The sequence below is a fragment of the Lampris incognitus genome, chromosome 12 (assembly GCF_029633865.1).
Source record: "Lampris incognitus isolate fLamInc1 chromosome 12, fLamInc1.hap2, whole genome shotgun sequence".
In the NCBI taxonomy this organism is placed as follows: Eukaryota; Metazoa; Chordata; class Actinopteri; order Lampriformes; family Lampridae; genus Lampris; species Lampris incognitus.
Genome location: NC_079222.1, coordinates 554,666 through 569,960, shown reverse-complemented (window position 1 = coordinate 569,960; position 15,295 = coordinate 554,666). Strand labels below are relative to the sequence as shown.

General features: G+C 42.5%; 1 protein-coding gene across 3 annotated transcripts in view; it reads left to right on the top strand.

Annotated features, from left to right (window-relative positions):
* Positions 1-15,295, top strand: part of fer (fer (fps/fes related) tyrosine kinase) — a 203,644-nt gene that overhangs the window by 172,995 nt on the left and 15,354 nt on the right. For all 3 annotated transcript variants that reach the window (XM_056290265.1, XM_056290264.1, XM_056290269.1), the window contains 2 exons: positions 2,189-2,343; positions 3,178-3,300. In XM_056290265.1, the coding sequence (XP_056146240.1) occupies positions 2,189-2,343; positions 3,178-3,300 (278 nt within the window). Of the gene's footprint in view, positions 1-2,188; positions 2,344-3,177; positions 3,301-15,295 lie in introns of those variants that run through there.

Sequence of the window (15,295 nt, the reverse complement as noted above, 5' to 3'; positions counted from 1 at the left end):
TGCTTTATCTAGATCTACCGGAATACCGCCTCTGCCTATTTGGTGACGTTGGCTACCAGCTGCCTCCTAGGTGGGTCTTCATTCCCAAGCAGTCCAAGAGCTCTCTAGAGCAACTGCCCTGTGAAGCCCCTGCAGCCGACTTCCACTGGCAGATTCCAGACCTTCAGCCTATTCCGTTGGCTCTCGAAGATGAGGACCTGAGATTTCTTTAGCTTGCACTCATGTGCGTCCTCCCTCCTCTTGGAAGAGAGGATGGAGGTGGCACATTTTCTATGCTTCACTTATCGCTAGATAAGTGAAGCATAGAAAATAGCTAAACCAGTAGAACAAATGAAGAGGTTAGAGCAGAATATAGAGACGAGATGGTAAGACAATAAACAGCAGTTGTTGAGCTCACAAAGACGGAAGCCGGAAAAAGCTGGCAGTGAAGAGCAGTGGACAATGTGATAATGAATGATGATGAGTGATGAAGGAGAGGGTATGTCTTTTCTCTCTCTCTGAATTATGTCCTCTCCTTTCTCTTCTTCTGTGTATGTAAATGGTGTGATGTGAGTCTCTCGTGTGCATGTGTTCTCTTCACCTCTCTTCCGCACTCTCCGTTACTTTGATAAGTTGAGCCCATGTATTTAAACTCATATACCTTCATTACCTCTACTCCTTGTATCCTCACCATGCCACTGTCCTATATTTCTTATCCATATATCTTATGAATCTATTATAATTCTGTTATCCTTTCAATGTCATATTCTGTAAATTGTGTACACACAAAATCCATTGCAGATCTGTTTGTCTTGGGAGAGAGATCCCTCATCTGTCTCCCTGAGGTTTCTTCCTATTTCTTCTACCTGTTAAAGGCTTTTTTAGGGAGTTGTTCCTTATCCGATGCAAGGGTCTAAGGACAGGATGTTGTGTTGCTGTAAAGCCCACTGAGGCACATTTATAATTTGTGATAACAGGCTATACAAATAACATCGGCTTGACTTGATGTTGAATCATCAATAACATCCCCACATAGACAAATCATCGTCCACGTAGACAAATTCAGTATTGCATTCTTTATCAGTAAACATCAACTTGAAAAGTGCTTGCCTACTCCAAGGGCAGTTCTAGTAAAGTGCAAGTACAGTATTGGTAAAGTACCCAGTTATACTGGTATCCCACTGGCAGCACGGTGTCCCAGTGGTTGGCGCTGTCGCCTCAGAACAAGAAGGTCCTGGGTTCGAACCCCGGGGTTGTCCAACCTAAGGGGACATCCCAAGTCGTCCTCTGTGTGGAGTTAACATGTTCTCCCCGTGTCTGCGTGGGTTTTCTCCGGGTGCTCCGGTTTCCCCCACCATCAAAAACACATGCATGTTAGGGTTAATACTCCTGTCTGTGTCCCTGACCGAGGCATGGCAAGACAAACTGGAGTTGGTCCCTGGGCGCTGCACAGCGGCTGCCCACTGCCCCTAGCTACACAGCTAGGATGGGTCAGAGCCCTAGAAAGAGAGTTACGTCAACTCCGTAGACGTCAATGGGCCAATTATTTAACAGCAATGGCTGATCATGGGAGCCCCGGATAGTTCCAAAAAGTGCGACCCGGGGCAATACGATTTCTATGGCGAAGGTATGTTTCTCGCATTAATCAAAGGTTGATTTACAGGTAAGAAGCTACAGTTGACATTTTAATGACCATTTTACAAGCACGTTTGAATCAAATTAACGATGTAATTTAAAGCGTGACAGCTTGTCAATTCCTACACATGCGCATAGAATATGTGTCACGGTGGAATATATCTATATCTATATATAAATGTGAAAAGCTGAAAATATTGGTTAGTAGTTACCAGAAATCGCGGCTAAGCAGTTCATTTAAATGACCCGCCAAGCTTCGTTTGGAACTATTCGGTGGCTACATGAACCACGTGACCCTCTCGCGTTCTGACCCCTCATTGACGCAACTCTCTCTTTCTAGGGCTCTGGGATGGGTTACATACAGAGAAAGAAATTTCCCTAGAGGGATCACTGAAGTAGTAAAAAGAAAATAAAAAATCCCCCCATCGTGATATACATTAATCCCTTTTTTCACCCACACAGACGAACCCAACAACCTTCATCGCAACCTGTATACGTAAACGTCAGCTAACCCCTATTCCCAGGAAAGTACTAGTAGAGTACATCACAGTACTAATATTTGTCTTCTATGTAGAGACCTAGCGGCGAGGAACTGTTTGGTGGGCGAGAACAGCGTGTTGAAGATCAGTGACTTTGGGATGAGTCGTCAGGAGGACGATGGCGTTTATTCATCATCCGGCCTCAAACAAATTCCCATCAAGTGGACGGCGCCAGAGGCCCTTAACTACGGTAATACAGTACTGCTGCTACTACTGCTACTACTATAGTACTACTACAACCACTACTTCTGCTACTATTACTACTACTACCAGTATTACTATACTAATGTCACTACTACTACTACTACTACTACTACTACTACTACTACTACTACTGTTACTATTTAAGTCATACCACTTCTACTGCTATTGTTGCCACTGTGATTCCTGCTATAATTGCTAAACTACTGATACTACTATTACAACTACTACTATACTAATACTACTAAGACTACTACTAAACTCATACCACTGCAACTGCTACTATCGCCACTACTAAATACTACAAACACACTCACACACACTCACACACACACACACACACACACACACACACATATATATATATATGATGTAATGATAACAGTACTAGTAGAGTAGTACTGTTGTTACAACTACTGCTTTTACTTCTACTACAAGACTCATAACACTACTGCTGCTACAACTACTACTAATGATAATAATAATAATTGCAATACTGCTAGTACTGTTGTTACTACTACTACTGCTGTTCTTTCTAAACTCCTACCACTAAGACCATAATTAGAATTTCTATAACTGCTAATCAACTACTACCGCAAATTAATATTCATACCACTTCCACTGTTACTACTGTCACTACTACTACTGCTCTTACTAATATTGTTACTGTTCTTTCTAATCTACTACTATTTCTGTTGAACTATTAATGTTAAACCATTACTTCCACTGTTACTGTTAAAATACTATTACTACTATTAGCAAAGTACTCGTAGCAGTACTGGTCATCTAACTGGGGGTGGGTGGTGTTTGCTTTGTGTGTCAGGCCGGTACAGCTCAGAGAGTGACGTGTGGAGCTATGGCATCTTGCTGTGGGAGACTTTTAGCCTGGGTGTGTGTCCTTACCCTGGCATGACCAATCAGCAGGCCCGAGAGCAGGTGGAGAAAGGTGAGTGGGTGGGGCCACAGGAGACATCACCATAGCAATGACCATAGACTCAAGTGCTTGTATGTTAGCCATCACGGCAAGCATTGTAAGATAGGATAGGGCGTCCGCCGGTGTCCTTGCCCAACCTGGCTCCCTTCTTCTGGCCAACTAATCACCCCACTGTGCAAATTGCTCAGCGATTCCTCCCTCTCCACCTCAAGCTGATGTGTGGTGAGTGTTCTGGTGCAAAATGGCTGCCATGCATCAACCAAGAGGTGCTGCACATTGGTTGTGGTTAAGGTGGTTTTCCTCCTTCTGTGTGAAGTGCTTTGGGTGTCTAGATTACATTAGATAAGATTAGATTGTTGGTTAGCCACACAACCAAGGCCGGTGGAATTCGTTTTCGGTACATGTTAAGCTCTGCAGCACAATACACGGACAACAGCAGACACTCCACATATTATCAATACAGTTACAAAGCGCTGTATAAATGTAATCCATTATTATTATTATCATCATTATTATAACTATTATTATAACTATTATCATCATCATCATCATCATTATTATTATTATTATTGCTATTATTATTATTATTATTATTATTATTATACAAAGCTCCTTTAACTTCATGCCATAATACAACATAATACCCGGGCCCATTCCTTGGATCTAGGGTTAGAATGAGGTAGAAGTCTATTTGATGGATAGTGCCTTTCTTAGGATATGAGATCTTCAAAGTAGTGCAGTCATCCTCTACTTATTGGATTCTGATGTTACCCGTGATCCGTTGGGTGTATTTCTCCATCCCTTTTTTTACAAGTCCCAGGGCTCCTATCACTACTGGTATTGTTGTGGTTTTCATTCCCCACATTCGTTCAGTCTGGATTTCAAGGTCTTTATATTTGGACAGTTTTTCAGTTACTTATACTGAGGTGCTCCTTTCAGTCGGGATGGACATGTCAATGAGTAGGCAGCTTTTTTCTTCTTTTTTTTCTTGATGATGTTCTTACTATTATTATTATTATTATTATCATCATCATCATCATCATCATCATCATTATTACCATTATTATTGTTATTATTATCATTATAATAATTATTATTATTATTATCATTTCTTTCACATTTTCCTGTTTTACATCCTGTAGAGCCGGGTCCAAACTATGGACCTGAGGCACTATAGGGCAGATGTCACTTGATTGACAGTACTCGTCGTAATATGTGGGCTGTTCTGAGTAGGTCGATCTTCTGGAATGTACTGTTGTTGATGTTTCCTGGGATACGGTTGGTGAACTTTTCCATTCCCTTCTTCATGAGTCCTAGAGCTCCGATTACCACTGGTGTTGTTTTGGTCTTCATTTCCCACGTCCTGTTGATTTCAATCTCCAGGTCTTTGTACTTGGTCAGAGATTCGGATGGTATTGCCATGTCAATGAACATGCACCTCTTTTGCTTCCTGTCCTTGATAACGATGTCGGGCTTGTTGGCTTTTATCTCTCTGTCAGTGTGGATGGGCATGTCCCAGAGGATGGTGACATAATTTTTTTCAGTGACCATTTTTGGCTGAAGTTCGTACCACTTCTCAGTCGTCTTGATCTTGTAACTCCTGCAGATCTTCCAGTGCAGGTATGCTGCTGCCTTGTTGTGCCTGTACATGTGCTCGGTCTTTGCCAGTTCCGGGCAGCCTGAGACAATATGGTTGATGGTTTCTTCGTACATTCCACAGATTCTGCATTGTGGGTCTGTTCCATCTTTGATGATGCGATGGTGATAGGATCTGGTTGCCAGGCTCCGGTCTTGTGCAGCGATTATCAGGCCCTCCGTCTCTGCTTTCAGCCCAGTGCTCCTCAGCCACTGGTGTGTCTTTTGTTGGTCCACATCTGCATCTCTCATTCTTTTTGGGTACTTCCCATGCATTGCTTTGTCCTCCCAGGTTTTTTGCAGTTGCCACTGGCCATGGTGTTTTGCCTTCTGCTTCACTCGTTTGGCGTAGATGGTAGTTGTCTCGTTTTCTGTTGGTGGGGTTTCTGGACATCAAGCTCTTTCTTGAATTGCACAGCTTCTTTATTGATGGAGTAGATCTGATGTTTTACTATTCAGAGTGGGTCATCTGTTTTTGTCAGGTATGCATCCAGCCCAATAGTGGTTGTCTTGAAGGTCAGTTCGAGTTGGACTAGGCCTCATCCTCCTGAAGCTCTTGGTAGGTACAGCCTGTCGACATCTACTTTCTGGTTGTGCATCTTCTCCATGGTCAGGATCTTCCTTGTCTTGGTGTCTAGTCTCTTGATGTCATTCAGTTTCCAATTGATCATGTTGAAGCTGTACGTCACTACAGGTGTCGCTAGGGTGTTGATAGCTTCAATTCTGTTAGCCGCATTGAGTTCACTCTTCAGTACCATACGCACTCTCCTGTGGTACTCTTTCCGGATCTTCTCCTTCACGGTTGATTATTATTATTATTTTTATTATCATCATCATCATCATCATCATCATTATTATTATTATTATGATTATTATTATTACTACAACAACTACTACTACTACTACTACTACTACTACTACTACTACTACTACTACTACTACTATTATTATTAGTATCATACAAATTTCCTTTAACTTCATGCCATAATACAGCATAATAACCGGGCCCATTCCTTGGGCCTAGGGTTAGAATGAGGTAGAAGTCTATTTGATGGATAGTGCCTTTCTTAGGATATGAGATGTTCCAAGTAGTGCAGTCATCCTCTACTTATTGTATTCTGATGTTACCCGTGATCCGTTGGGTGTATTTCTCCATCCCTTTTTTTACAAGTCCCAGGGCTCCTATCACTACTGGTATTGTTGTGGTTTTCATTCCCCACATTCGGTCAGTCTGGATTTCAAGGTCTTTATATTTGGACAGTTTTTCAGTTACTTTTACTGAGGTACTCCTTTCAGTCGGGATGGACATGTCGATGAGTAGGCAGCTTTTTACTTTTTTGTTCTTGATGATGATGTCTGGTCTGTTGGGCTTCATCTCAGGATCTGTCTGTACTGGCATGTCCCATAAGATTGTGATGTTGTCTTTTTCTGTTACTGTTTGGGGCTCATGCTCGTACTGTTTTTCTTTTGTGTTGGTGTTGAATTCTTTGCAGATGTTCCAGTGCAGGTATGTGGCGGCCTTGTTGTGTCTTTGTAAATATTCAGTTCTGGCCAGCTCAGGGCACCCTGCCACCATATGGTCAATGTTCCTGGAATTGACCACATATCCTGCACGCTGGGTCTGTGCCATCTTGGAGTATTTTGCTCCGGTAGTGACTGGTCTTGATGGCCTGGTCTTGGGCAGCGATGATAAAGCCCTCTGTTTGGGATTTCAGCCCAGCTGTTTTGAGCCATTGGCTGGTCATATGTTCGCCTACATCTTTTCTCACCTTCTCTTTTTGGGTATTGCCCGTGCATTTGTTTCCCTTCCCATTTTTGTTTCATTTGTTCTTGGGCGTGACGCTTTGCTTTTTGTTGGACTTTTCGGGCGTGGATGGTTGGAGCTTCATCTTCAGGTTGTGGTGTTTCAGGGAGGTGGTGCTCTCTTCTGAACATTACTGCTTGGTTAGCTACGGAGTACTTTTTGTTTTGTTTTTCATGCTCTCTAGCAATCATGAGAAGGGGGTCATTTCTGGTGTTAAGGTAAGTATCTAGGCCTATTGCTGTTGTTTTGTAGGCAGTTTCTAGCTGGATTAGACACCTGCCACCCTCGTTTCTGGGGAGGTTTAATCTATCCACATCTGATTTTGGGTGGTGCATCCTCTCTAAGGTGAGTATTTGTCTTGTTTTTCTGTCTAGTTTCCTGATCTCTTCTAGTTTCCAGTCGACGATGTTGGAGCTGTAAGTTATGACAGGTGTAGCCAGGGTTTTGATGGCTTCCATTCGGATGGATTCGTTGAGTTGGGATTTTGTTACCATTCATATTCTTCGGTAGTACTCCTTTCTGATCTTTTCTTGCATTTTGGCATGGTGTATCCCGTCCCCTTCATCCACTCCCAGGTATTTGTATGTGCCTTCTTGTTCTAGGTCTTGGTTAGTGGTGTCTAGGTCAGTGTGGATGTTTTTGGTGGTGATACGTTTTCCTTTTTTGAATGTAGCTTTGGCACATTTGTCTAGTCTGAACTTCATTTTGATGTTGTCACTGAAGCCTTTTCTGATGGTCAAAAGGTCAGTTTGTTCTTGGTCATTCTTGGTAAAGGTTTTCAGGTCATCCATGTAGACTAGATGGTTAATAGTGCATGAACCTGTAGTATAACCATAGCTGGTGTTGTTCAGGAGGGAGGATAGTGGAGTAAGACCTATGCAAAAGAGGAGAGGAGAAAGAGAGTCGCCTTGAAAAATGCCGATATTGATGTTGAGCTGCCTTGAATGTAGCGTCCCGTCTGTGTATTTTAGAACAAGGCTTGTTTTCCACTGGTCCATATTTGCTGCTAGGAACTGGATAAGGATTGGTGATATTTTGTAGCTGTCAAGACATTTTAGTACCCAGTCATGGGGTACAGAGTCGAACGCCTTCTTATAGTCTATCCAGGCTGTTGTCGGATTATTCTTCCTCGTTTTTACTTCCCTAATGATGGCCTTGTTTATTAAAAGCTGGTCTTTGCGGCCATAGCTCCCTTCCCGGCACCCTTTTTGTTCTAAGGGAAGTAGGTTGTTTTCTTCCAGGTGCTTGTAAACTCTCCCAGTGATGATGGATGTTAAGATCTTGTAGGGTATAGGGAGACATGTGATAGGACGATAGTTTTTAGGGTTTTTGGTGTCTTCTGTTTGGAAAGTAGGTAGGTGGTACCAGTTGTGAGCCATTCAGGGCATGTTTATGGGTTGCTGATGCATCCATTGTAGACGTTTGTCAGATCTTGGTGTATAGATGGTAAGTTCTTGATCCAGAAGTTCGCTATCCCATCATTACCAGGGACTTTCCAGGTACTGGACTTCTGTACTGCTGTTTTTGTTTCTTCTAGGGTTATTTGTGGCCATTCTTGTTGGTTGGTTTGGGTGTTCTCTGTTTCTATTTCGCCGATCCATTCAGCGTTTTTTTTTTGTAATTCTTTTGTTTTTCCAAGGTGTTGCTCCTGAAGTTCTCTTCTTCATCAATTTTAGGGGGTTCTAGGACCTCAACGAACCTTTTCCCTAGTTCTCTATAGAATTTATTTGTGTTTTCTTTGTAAGTTTTGTTCTGGTGGAAGAACTTTTGTCTCTTATTGAACCTTTTCACGCGTTGGGTTTTTGCTTGTAGTTTTTTCAATTTTTCAATGGCTGTTAGTATTTGCTCTTTTTGTTTAATATTGTGTTTCCTGATTAGTGCTCTTTTTCGTTTTTCTTTGACTGGTTTCTCATTTTTAATCTCATTTAGTGTAGATATGTCTCCCCTAATTTTGCGTATTTCACTTTCAATTTTCTTTTTCCATTTTGGTTGGTTATCTTTTCTTGGTCTGTTCTTCCTCTTGTGTTTGATGCCCAGTGATTCAGTGATGGCAGAGGCAGTTGCATAGACAAGGTGGTTAATGTCTGGGAGGGACAGCACTTCTGGGAGTTGGTCTTTTATCTGGTTGATGGCTTTGTTTTGCTGTTTCTATGGCTGATTTTGAGTGCTGATCACTTTTTATCTTTGGAATTGGTGGTCTCTTGCCTATTGGGGTTTCTATGGCTATTTCGTATTTTCTAAGGATGCTTTCTTTCATTGCGCTCACTTTCTCATCTTGTTCATCTTTGTTCGGTGGTTTTTGGTCATCTGGCTTATCATTTCTCGCATTTTCGTGATTCTTATCTTCATTTTGCTCCTCTGAATTTGCGTTTGTATCCCTCTCCTCAGGTTTTACATTCTCATCTCTCTGCTTTACTCCTACTTGGATGGCTTGCAGCTCCATTTTGGTTAGTCTTATTGAAAATATCACGGTTGACATTTGCAAGTTTGTTGACGTCTAGATTTAGCCTTTTTGTGGGGTTATTGGCACACCAGATGTCATAGGTGCTTTGAATTTCCAATGTTTTTGGGTTGAAGGAAGCAGTGTAGAAGGCTTCCATGACTTCTTTGTACTCTTCCCTAGACCATTTCTGTCAACTGGCTTTAGTAGAATTTTGAGATGGTGCAACATGAGTGCCTCTTTCAGGAATATCCTCAGTGTGTTGAGCCTCTGGTGCATTTTGGGTAGAGTTTATTCCAGTAGCACACTTTTCGATCTCAGCCTGGTTCCTCACTGAAGATTACGTTCCTTGGTAACCCGCGCGATGACTGATGCGGTATGAATATCTGGTAATACGAGTTTCCATAATTCAAGTTTTAATGAATTTTAGGTTGCACAACCACCAGTATTTTTTCGAGATACCAGCTCTAGGAGCATTACCGACCGATGTTAAAAAGCCTCTCCTACCCATGAGGCAGGCTAACCCCCGCTGGATGCCAACCCGGTACTTTAGAGCCTCGGGGCTTTATTTTTTGTCAGAGCCCCTTTGACTGCTTGTACTGCTGGCTTGCCATACTTGCGTTGCCCGGTCCATGCCACGTGGAGGAGGGGTTGAACTTCTACGGACCTATTGATATTATTATTACTATTATTATTATTATTATTATTATCGTCATTATTATTACTATTATTTTTATGATGATGATGATGATGATGATTATTATTATTGCTATTATTATTATCATTATCATCATCATCATCATTATTATTACTATTATTATTATTATTATTATTATTATTATTATTATACAAATTTCCTTTAACTTCATGCCATAATACAACATAATAACCGGGCCCATTCCTTGGGCCTAGGGTTAGAATGAGGTAGAAGTCTATTTGATGGATAGTGCCTTTCTTAGGATATGAGATCTTCAAAGTAGTGCAATCTTCTGTAGTTCTTGTATTCTGATGTTACCCGGATCCATTAGGTGTATTTCTCCATCCCTTTTTTTTATAAGTCCCAGGGCTTCTATCACTACTGGTATTGTTGAGGTTTTCATTCCCCACATTCGTTTAATCTCGATTTCTATTATTATTACTATTATTATCATCATCATCATCATCATTATTATTACTATTACTATTATAATTATCATCATCATCATCATCATTATTATTATTAATAATATTGTTACTATTATTATTGTTATTATTATTATTAAAGCAACTCAACACTTGTAGCATGGCTAGCGTTCGAATGAGACTGAATACCATTGCTTTTGGTATGGCTTCTGTTAGTATTGAACTGATTTTTTTTTTTAAATTTTTTTTAGAGAGGCTGTTCTTGGCATGATTCTAACTACTATTTGTACTAGCATGCCTTCTGTTAGTATTGAAAAGAAGCGTGGTTAGGGTCGGTGTAAGACTGACCTCCACTAGAACTGACTTGGTTCTTTTATCTGCTCCTACTACTGCTACCACTTTCAGCTGCTCCCGTTAGGGGTCGCCACAGCACATCATCCATTTCCATCTCTTCCTGTCCTCTTCATCTCACTCTGTCACACCAACCACCTGCATGTCCTGCCTCATCACACCCATAAACCTCCTTGTTGGCCTTCCACTTTTCCTCTTCCCCCAATATACCCAACATCTCTCCTCCACACATGTCCAAACCATCTCAATCTTGCCTCTCTTGCTTTCTCTCCAAACTCTCCAACCTGAGCTGTCCCTCTAATATACTCATTCTTAATGCTGTCCTTCTTCATCACTCCCAATGAAAATATTATCATCTTCAACTCTGCCACCTCCAGCTCCACCTCCTGTCTTCTCATCAGTGCTAATGTCTCCAAACCATAGTATAACATAGCTGGTCTCACAACCATCTTGTAAACCTTCCCTTTAACTCTTGCTGGTACCCTTCTGTCACAAATCCCTCCTGACACTCTTCTCCACCAACTCCAACCTGCCTGCACGCTCTTCTTCACCTCTCTTCCACACTCCCCGTTACTGTGAACAGTTGGTCCCAAGTATTTAAACGTATATGCCTTCGCCACCTCTACTCCTTGCATCCTCATCATTCAAATGTCCTCCCTTTCCCTCCCTCTTCTCTCCGGTGCATACCTCCATGTCTCCAGGCTCTCCTCAACCTGCACCCTACTCTCACTACAGATCACCATGTCATCTGCCAACATCATAGTCCACGGAGTCTCCTGCCTGATCTCATCCATCAACCTGTGCATCACCATTGCAAACAAGAAAGGGCTCAGAGCCGGTCCTTGATGTAATCCCACCTCCACCTTGAACCCATCTGTCATTCCTACTGCACACCTCACCACTGTAACACTGTCCTCATACAGATCCTGCACAACTCCTACATACTTCTCTGCAACTCCCGACTTCCTCATACAATACCACACCTCCTCTCTCGGCACCCTGTCATATGCGTTCTCTGAATCCACAAAAACACAATGCAACTCCATCTGACCTTCTCTATACTTCTCCATCAACACTCTCAAAGCAGCCAGAGCGTCCATGGGGTAAGGCATTCATTAGGCCACCCTTACCCGATAGTGGGTGTAGATCGGTGTAGTGTTCAGGGACTCGTCGTTCTCCAGCGACCTCTCTGGCCCCACCCGAGCGCCTGCAGCCAAGCAATTGAAAGCATTCTCCCTACACCTCCTTCGCGGGTTGAAGGTGATGCAATCCATGCGAGGCTTCAGCATGTAAAATAGCGAGAGCAGCCGACACGAATTTGAAGGAAGCTGGTGTTACGGCTATCTCCTTCCTGTAGAAACGCGAGCCAGGGGAGTTATTCGACAAGAGTTCTGGCCATATGCCATTGGGTTAATTGGGGGGGATAAGGGGAAAAACTAGAAATAAATTTACAAAAAAAAAAACATTCTCAAAGCAAACATCACATCTGTGGTGCTCTTTCATGGCATGAAACCATACTGCTGCTCGCTGATCATCACCTCTCCTCTTACCCTAGCTTCTATTACTCTTTCCCATATCTTCATGCTGTGGCTGATCAACTTTATACCTCTGTAGATGCTACAGATCTGCACATCACCCTTGTTCTTGAAAATTGGTACCAGTATGCTTCTTCTCCACTCCTCAGGCATCCTCTCACTTTCTAAGATTGTGTTAGACAATCTAGTTAAAAACCCCACTGCCATCTCTCCTAAACACCTCCATGCCTCCACAGGTATGTCATCAGGACCAACTGCCTTTCCACTCTTCATCCTCTTCATAGCTGCCCTCACTTCCTCCTTGCTAATTCACTGCATTTCCTGATTCACTATCCCCACATCATCCAACCATCTCTCTCTCTCATTTTCTTCATTCATCAGCCCCTCAAAGTACTCCTTACACCTTCTCAGCACACTCTCCCCACTTCTCAGCACATTTCCATCTCTGTCCTTCATCACCCTAACCTGCTGCACATCCTTCCCAGCTCGGTCCCTCTGTCTAGCCAGTCGGTACAAGTCCTTTTTCTCCTTCCTTAGTATCTAACCTGTCATACAGCTCACCATACGCCTTTGCCTTTGCCACCTCTCTCTTTGCTTTATGCCGCATCTCCTTGTACTCCTATCTACTTTCTTCTTCTCTCTGACTATCCCACTTCTTCTTTGCCAACCTCTGGCTCTGTATACTTTGCTGTACTTCGTCATTCCACCACCAAGTCCACTTGTTTTCCTTCCTCTGTCCTGATGATACACCAAGTACCTTCCTAGCTGTCTCCCTCACTATTTCTGCAGTGGTTGTCCAGCCATCTGGCAGCTCTTCACTACCACCCAGTGCCTGTCTTAACTCCTGCCTGAACTCCACACCGCATTCTTCCTTCTTCAACTTCCACCATTTAATCCTTGGCTCTGCCTTCACTCTCTTCCTCTTCTTGGTCTCCAACGTCATCCTACAGACCACCATCCGATGCTGCCTTGCTACATTCCCCCCTGTCACGACCTTGCAGTCTCCAATCTCTTTCAGATCACTCCTCCTGCATAAGATATAGTTCACCTGTGTGCACTTTCCTCCACTCTTATACGTCACTCAGTGTTCCTCCCTCTTCTTGAAATATGTATTCACCTCAGCCATTTCCATCCTTTTCGCAAAATCCACCACCATCTGTCCTTCCACATTTCTCTCCTTGACACCATACCTGCCCATCACCTCCTCATCACCAACATGCCCATTGAAGTCCGCTCCAATCATCACTCTCTCCTCCTTGGGTACCCTCTCCACCACCTTGTCCAACTCACTCCAGAATTCTTCTTTCTCGTCCATCTCACACCCAACTTGCGGGGCATATGCGCTGATAACATTCAGCAATACAACTTCGATTTCCAGCTTCATGCTCAAAGTCAAAGTATCTTTATTGTCCCTTACAGGGAAATTAGTTTGCAGCCAGTATATATAAAACTCTCCCACAAACAAATCATACAAACGCCAATGCAGAGTTGACACATCACCGATGGACAACAAAAAACAACAGGACATAGCGGGCATGGAGAACCAAAGGAGTTCAAATATACAGATCATGGAAACAAGCGATATGTAGACAACAGATGAATACTATCTACTATTCAACAACTACTCATCATTCTGCCGACATTCTCTTCAACTCCAGCACACTCTTGACATACTCTTCCTTCAGAATTACCCCTACCCCATTTCTCCTCCCATTCACTCCATGGTAGAAGAGTGAACCCACCTCAGATGCTCCTGGCCTAGCTCCCCTTCCACCTGGTCTCTTGCACACACAGTGTACCTACCTTCCTTCTCTCATCGTATCAGCCAGCTCTCTCCCTTTACCAGTCATAGTGCCTGTCAAGTCAAATTAAACAAATGAACAGAATAGAAATAAAATGAAGAAATGACAAGAATCCAGTAACAAACAGAATATTGAGAGAACAAACCGGACGGAACCAATCTGCCCAAGTACTCCCAGCCAATCTGCCCACGTACTCCCAGCCAATCTGCCCATGTACTCCCCGGAGAATAAGAAGCGCCTCGCAGTATCTCGAGGGACACTGGCCCGGAAGTGAACAGGCGCCGCGCTAAAGAAAAATAAAAGAGCGTGCTTGGAGAAGACGCTGCAGCGTCATAATGTGCAGTAAACCCATGCAGAGCAGACATGTGTAGGAACCCCGGAGAGGCAGCCGGTAAGATGTTGAACCTTGATAAGTTGAGGGGCTGTTTCCCTGGTGAAGATCACTGCTTCTGCCACACCCGTCTGGATGGCGTTAGTTTGATGCCACAGAGGTCGGCAGCTCTGTTACTGTGCTTCCATAGTGGAACTCTTTAATGTTCATGGGTGCAAGTTGGTTTGCGTGTTTGTGTGTAATGAAAGTATACTGGCTGTAAATCCATTTGCAAATCTGATGGTTCTTGACAAGCAGTCATCCGGGTAATATAAAACAGCAGCAGGTCTTTACTTTACTTTACAGCTTTACTTGCATGTGATGTAAGAACATATATGTGGTCGAAAGCTGTTTCTGTCCTGTGTGTTCGCGGGTCAATTTTGAACCCTTAGTCCAAAACACTCAAAAACAATGACTATCATCCAATATTGGTTTTGCTAAATCATAACTAACTTATGCATTCATAACCATACAATCCTATTGTAATTTTATTTTATGGCCCCAAGACACATTACACCACATATTTTTAAGTTAAAAATGGGATTAAATTCACTCATTATATTCCCTATAGTGAAGACAGTGGATAATTATGTTATCTGACTATAATAGACTAATATTAGAATAAAATTTCTAAAAAAAAAAAAGTTTGTAGAACTTTATATTATTAACTATAGTAACCTCTGTGGTGTTACGGGTCAAAATTGACCTAAATAGATTTCTGTTAGAAAAAGGTAAAAAAAAACAAGCTTTTTTTCATAAAACAAGACTTTATTTGATTCAAAATAACAGATTAAGATTAAGCACAAACATGAACAAAGTGTTTCTGTGTATCTGTGTGTGTGTGTGTGTGTGTGTGTGTTGAAATGCACGAATTACAGTATGCAACTGTTTGCGTGTGCTTCTTGCAGATGTATTTTTTACAAGTGTGGCAAGTCGTGCTGGTTTTTC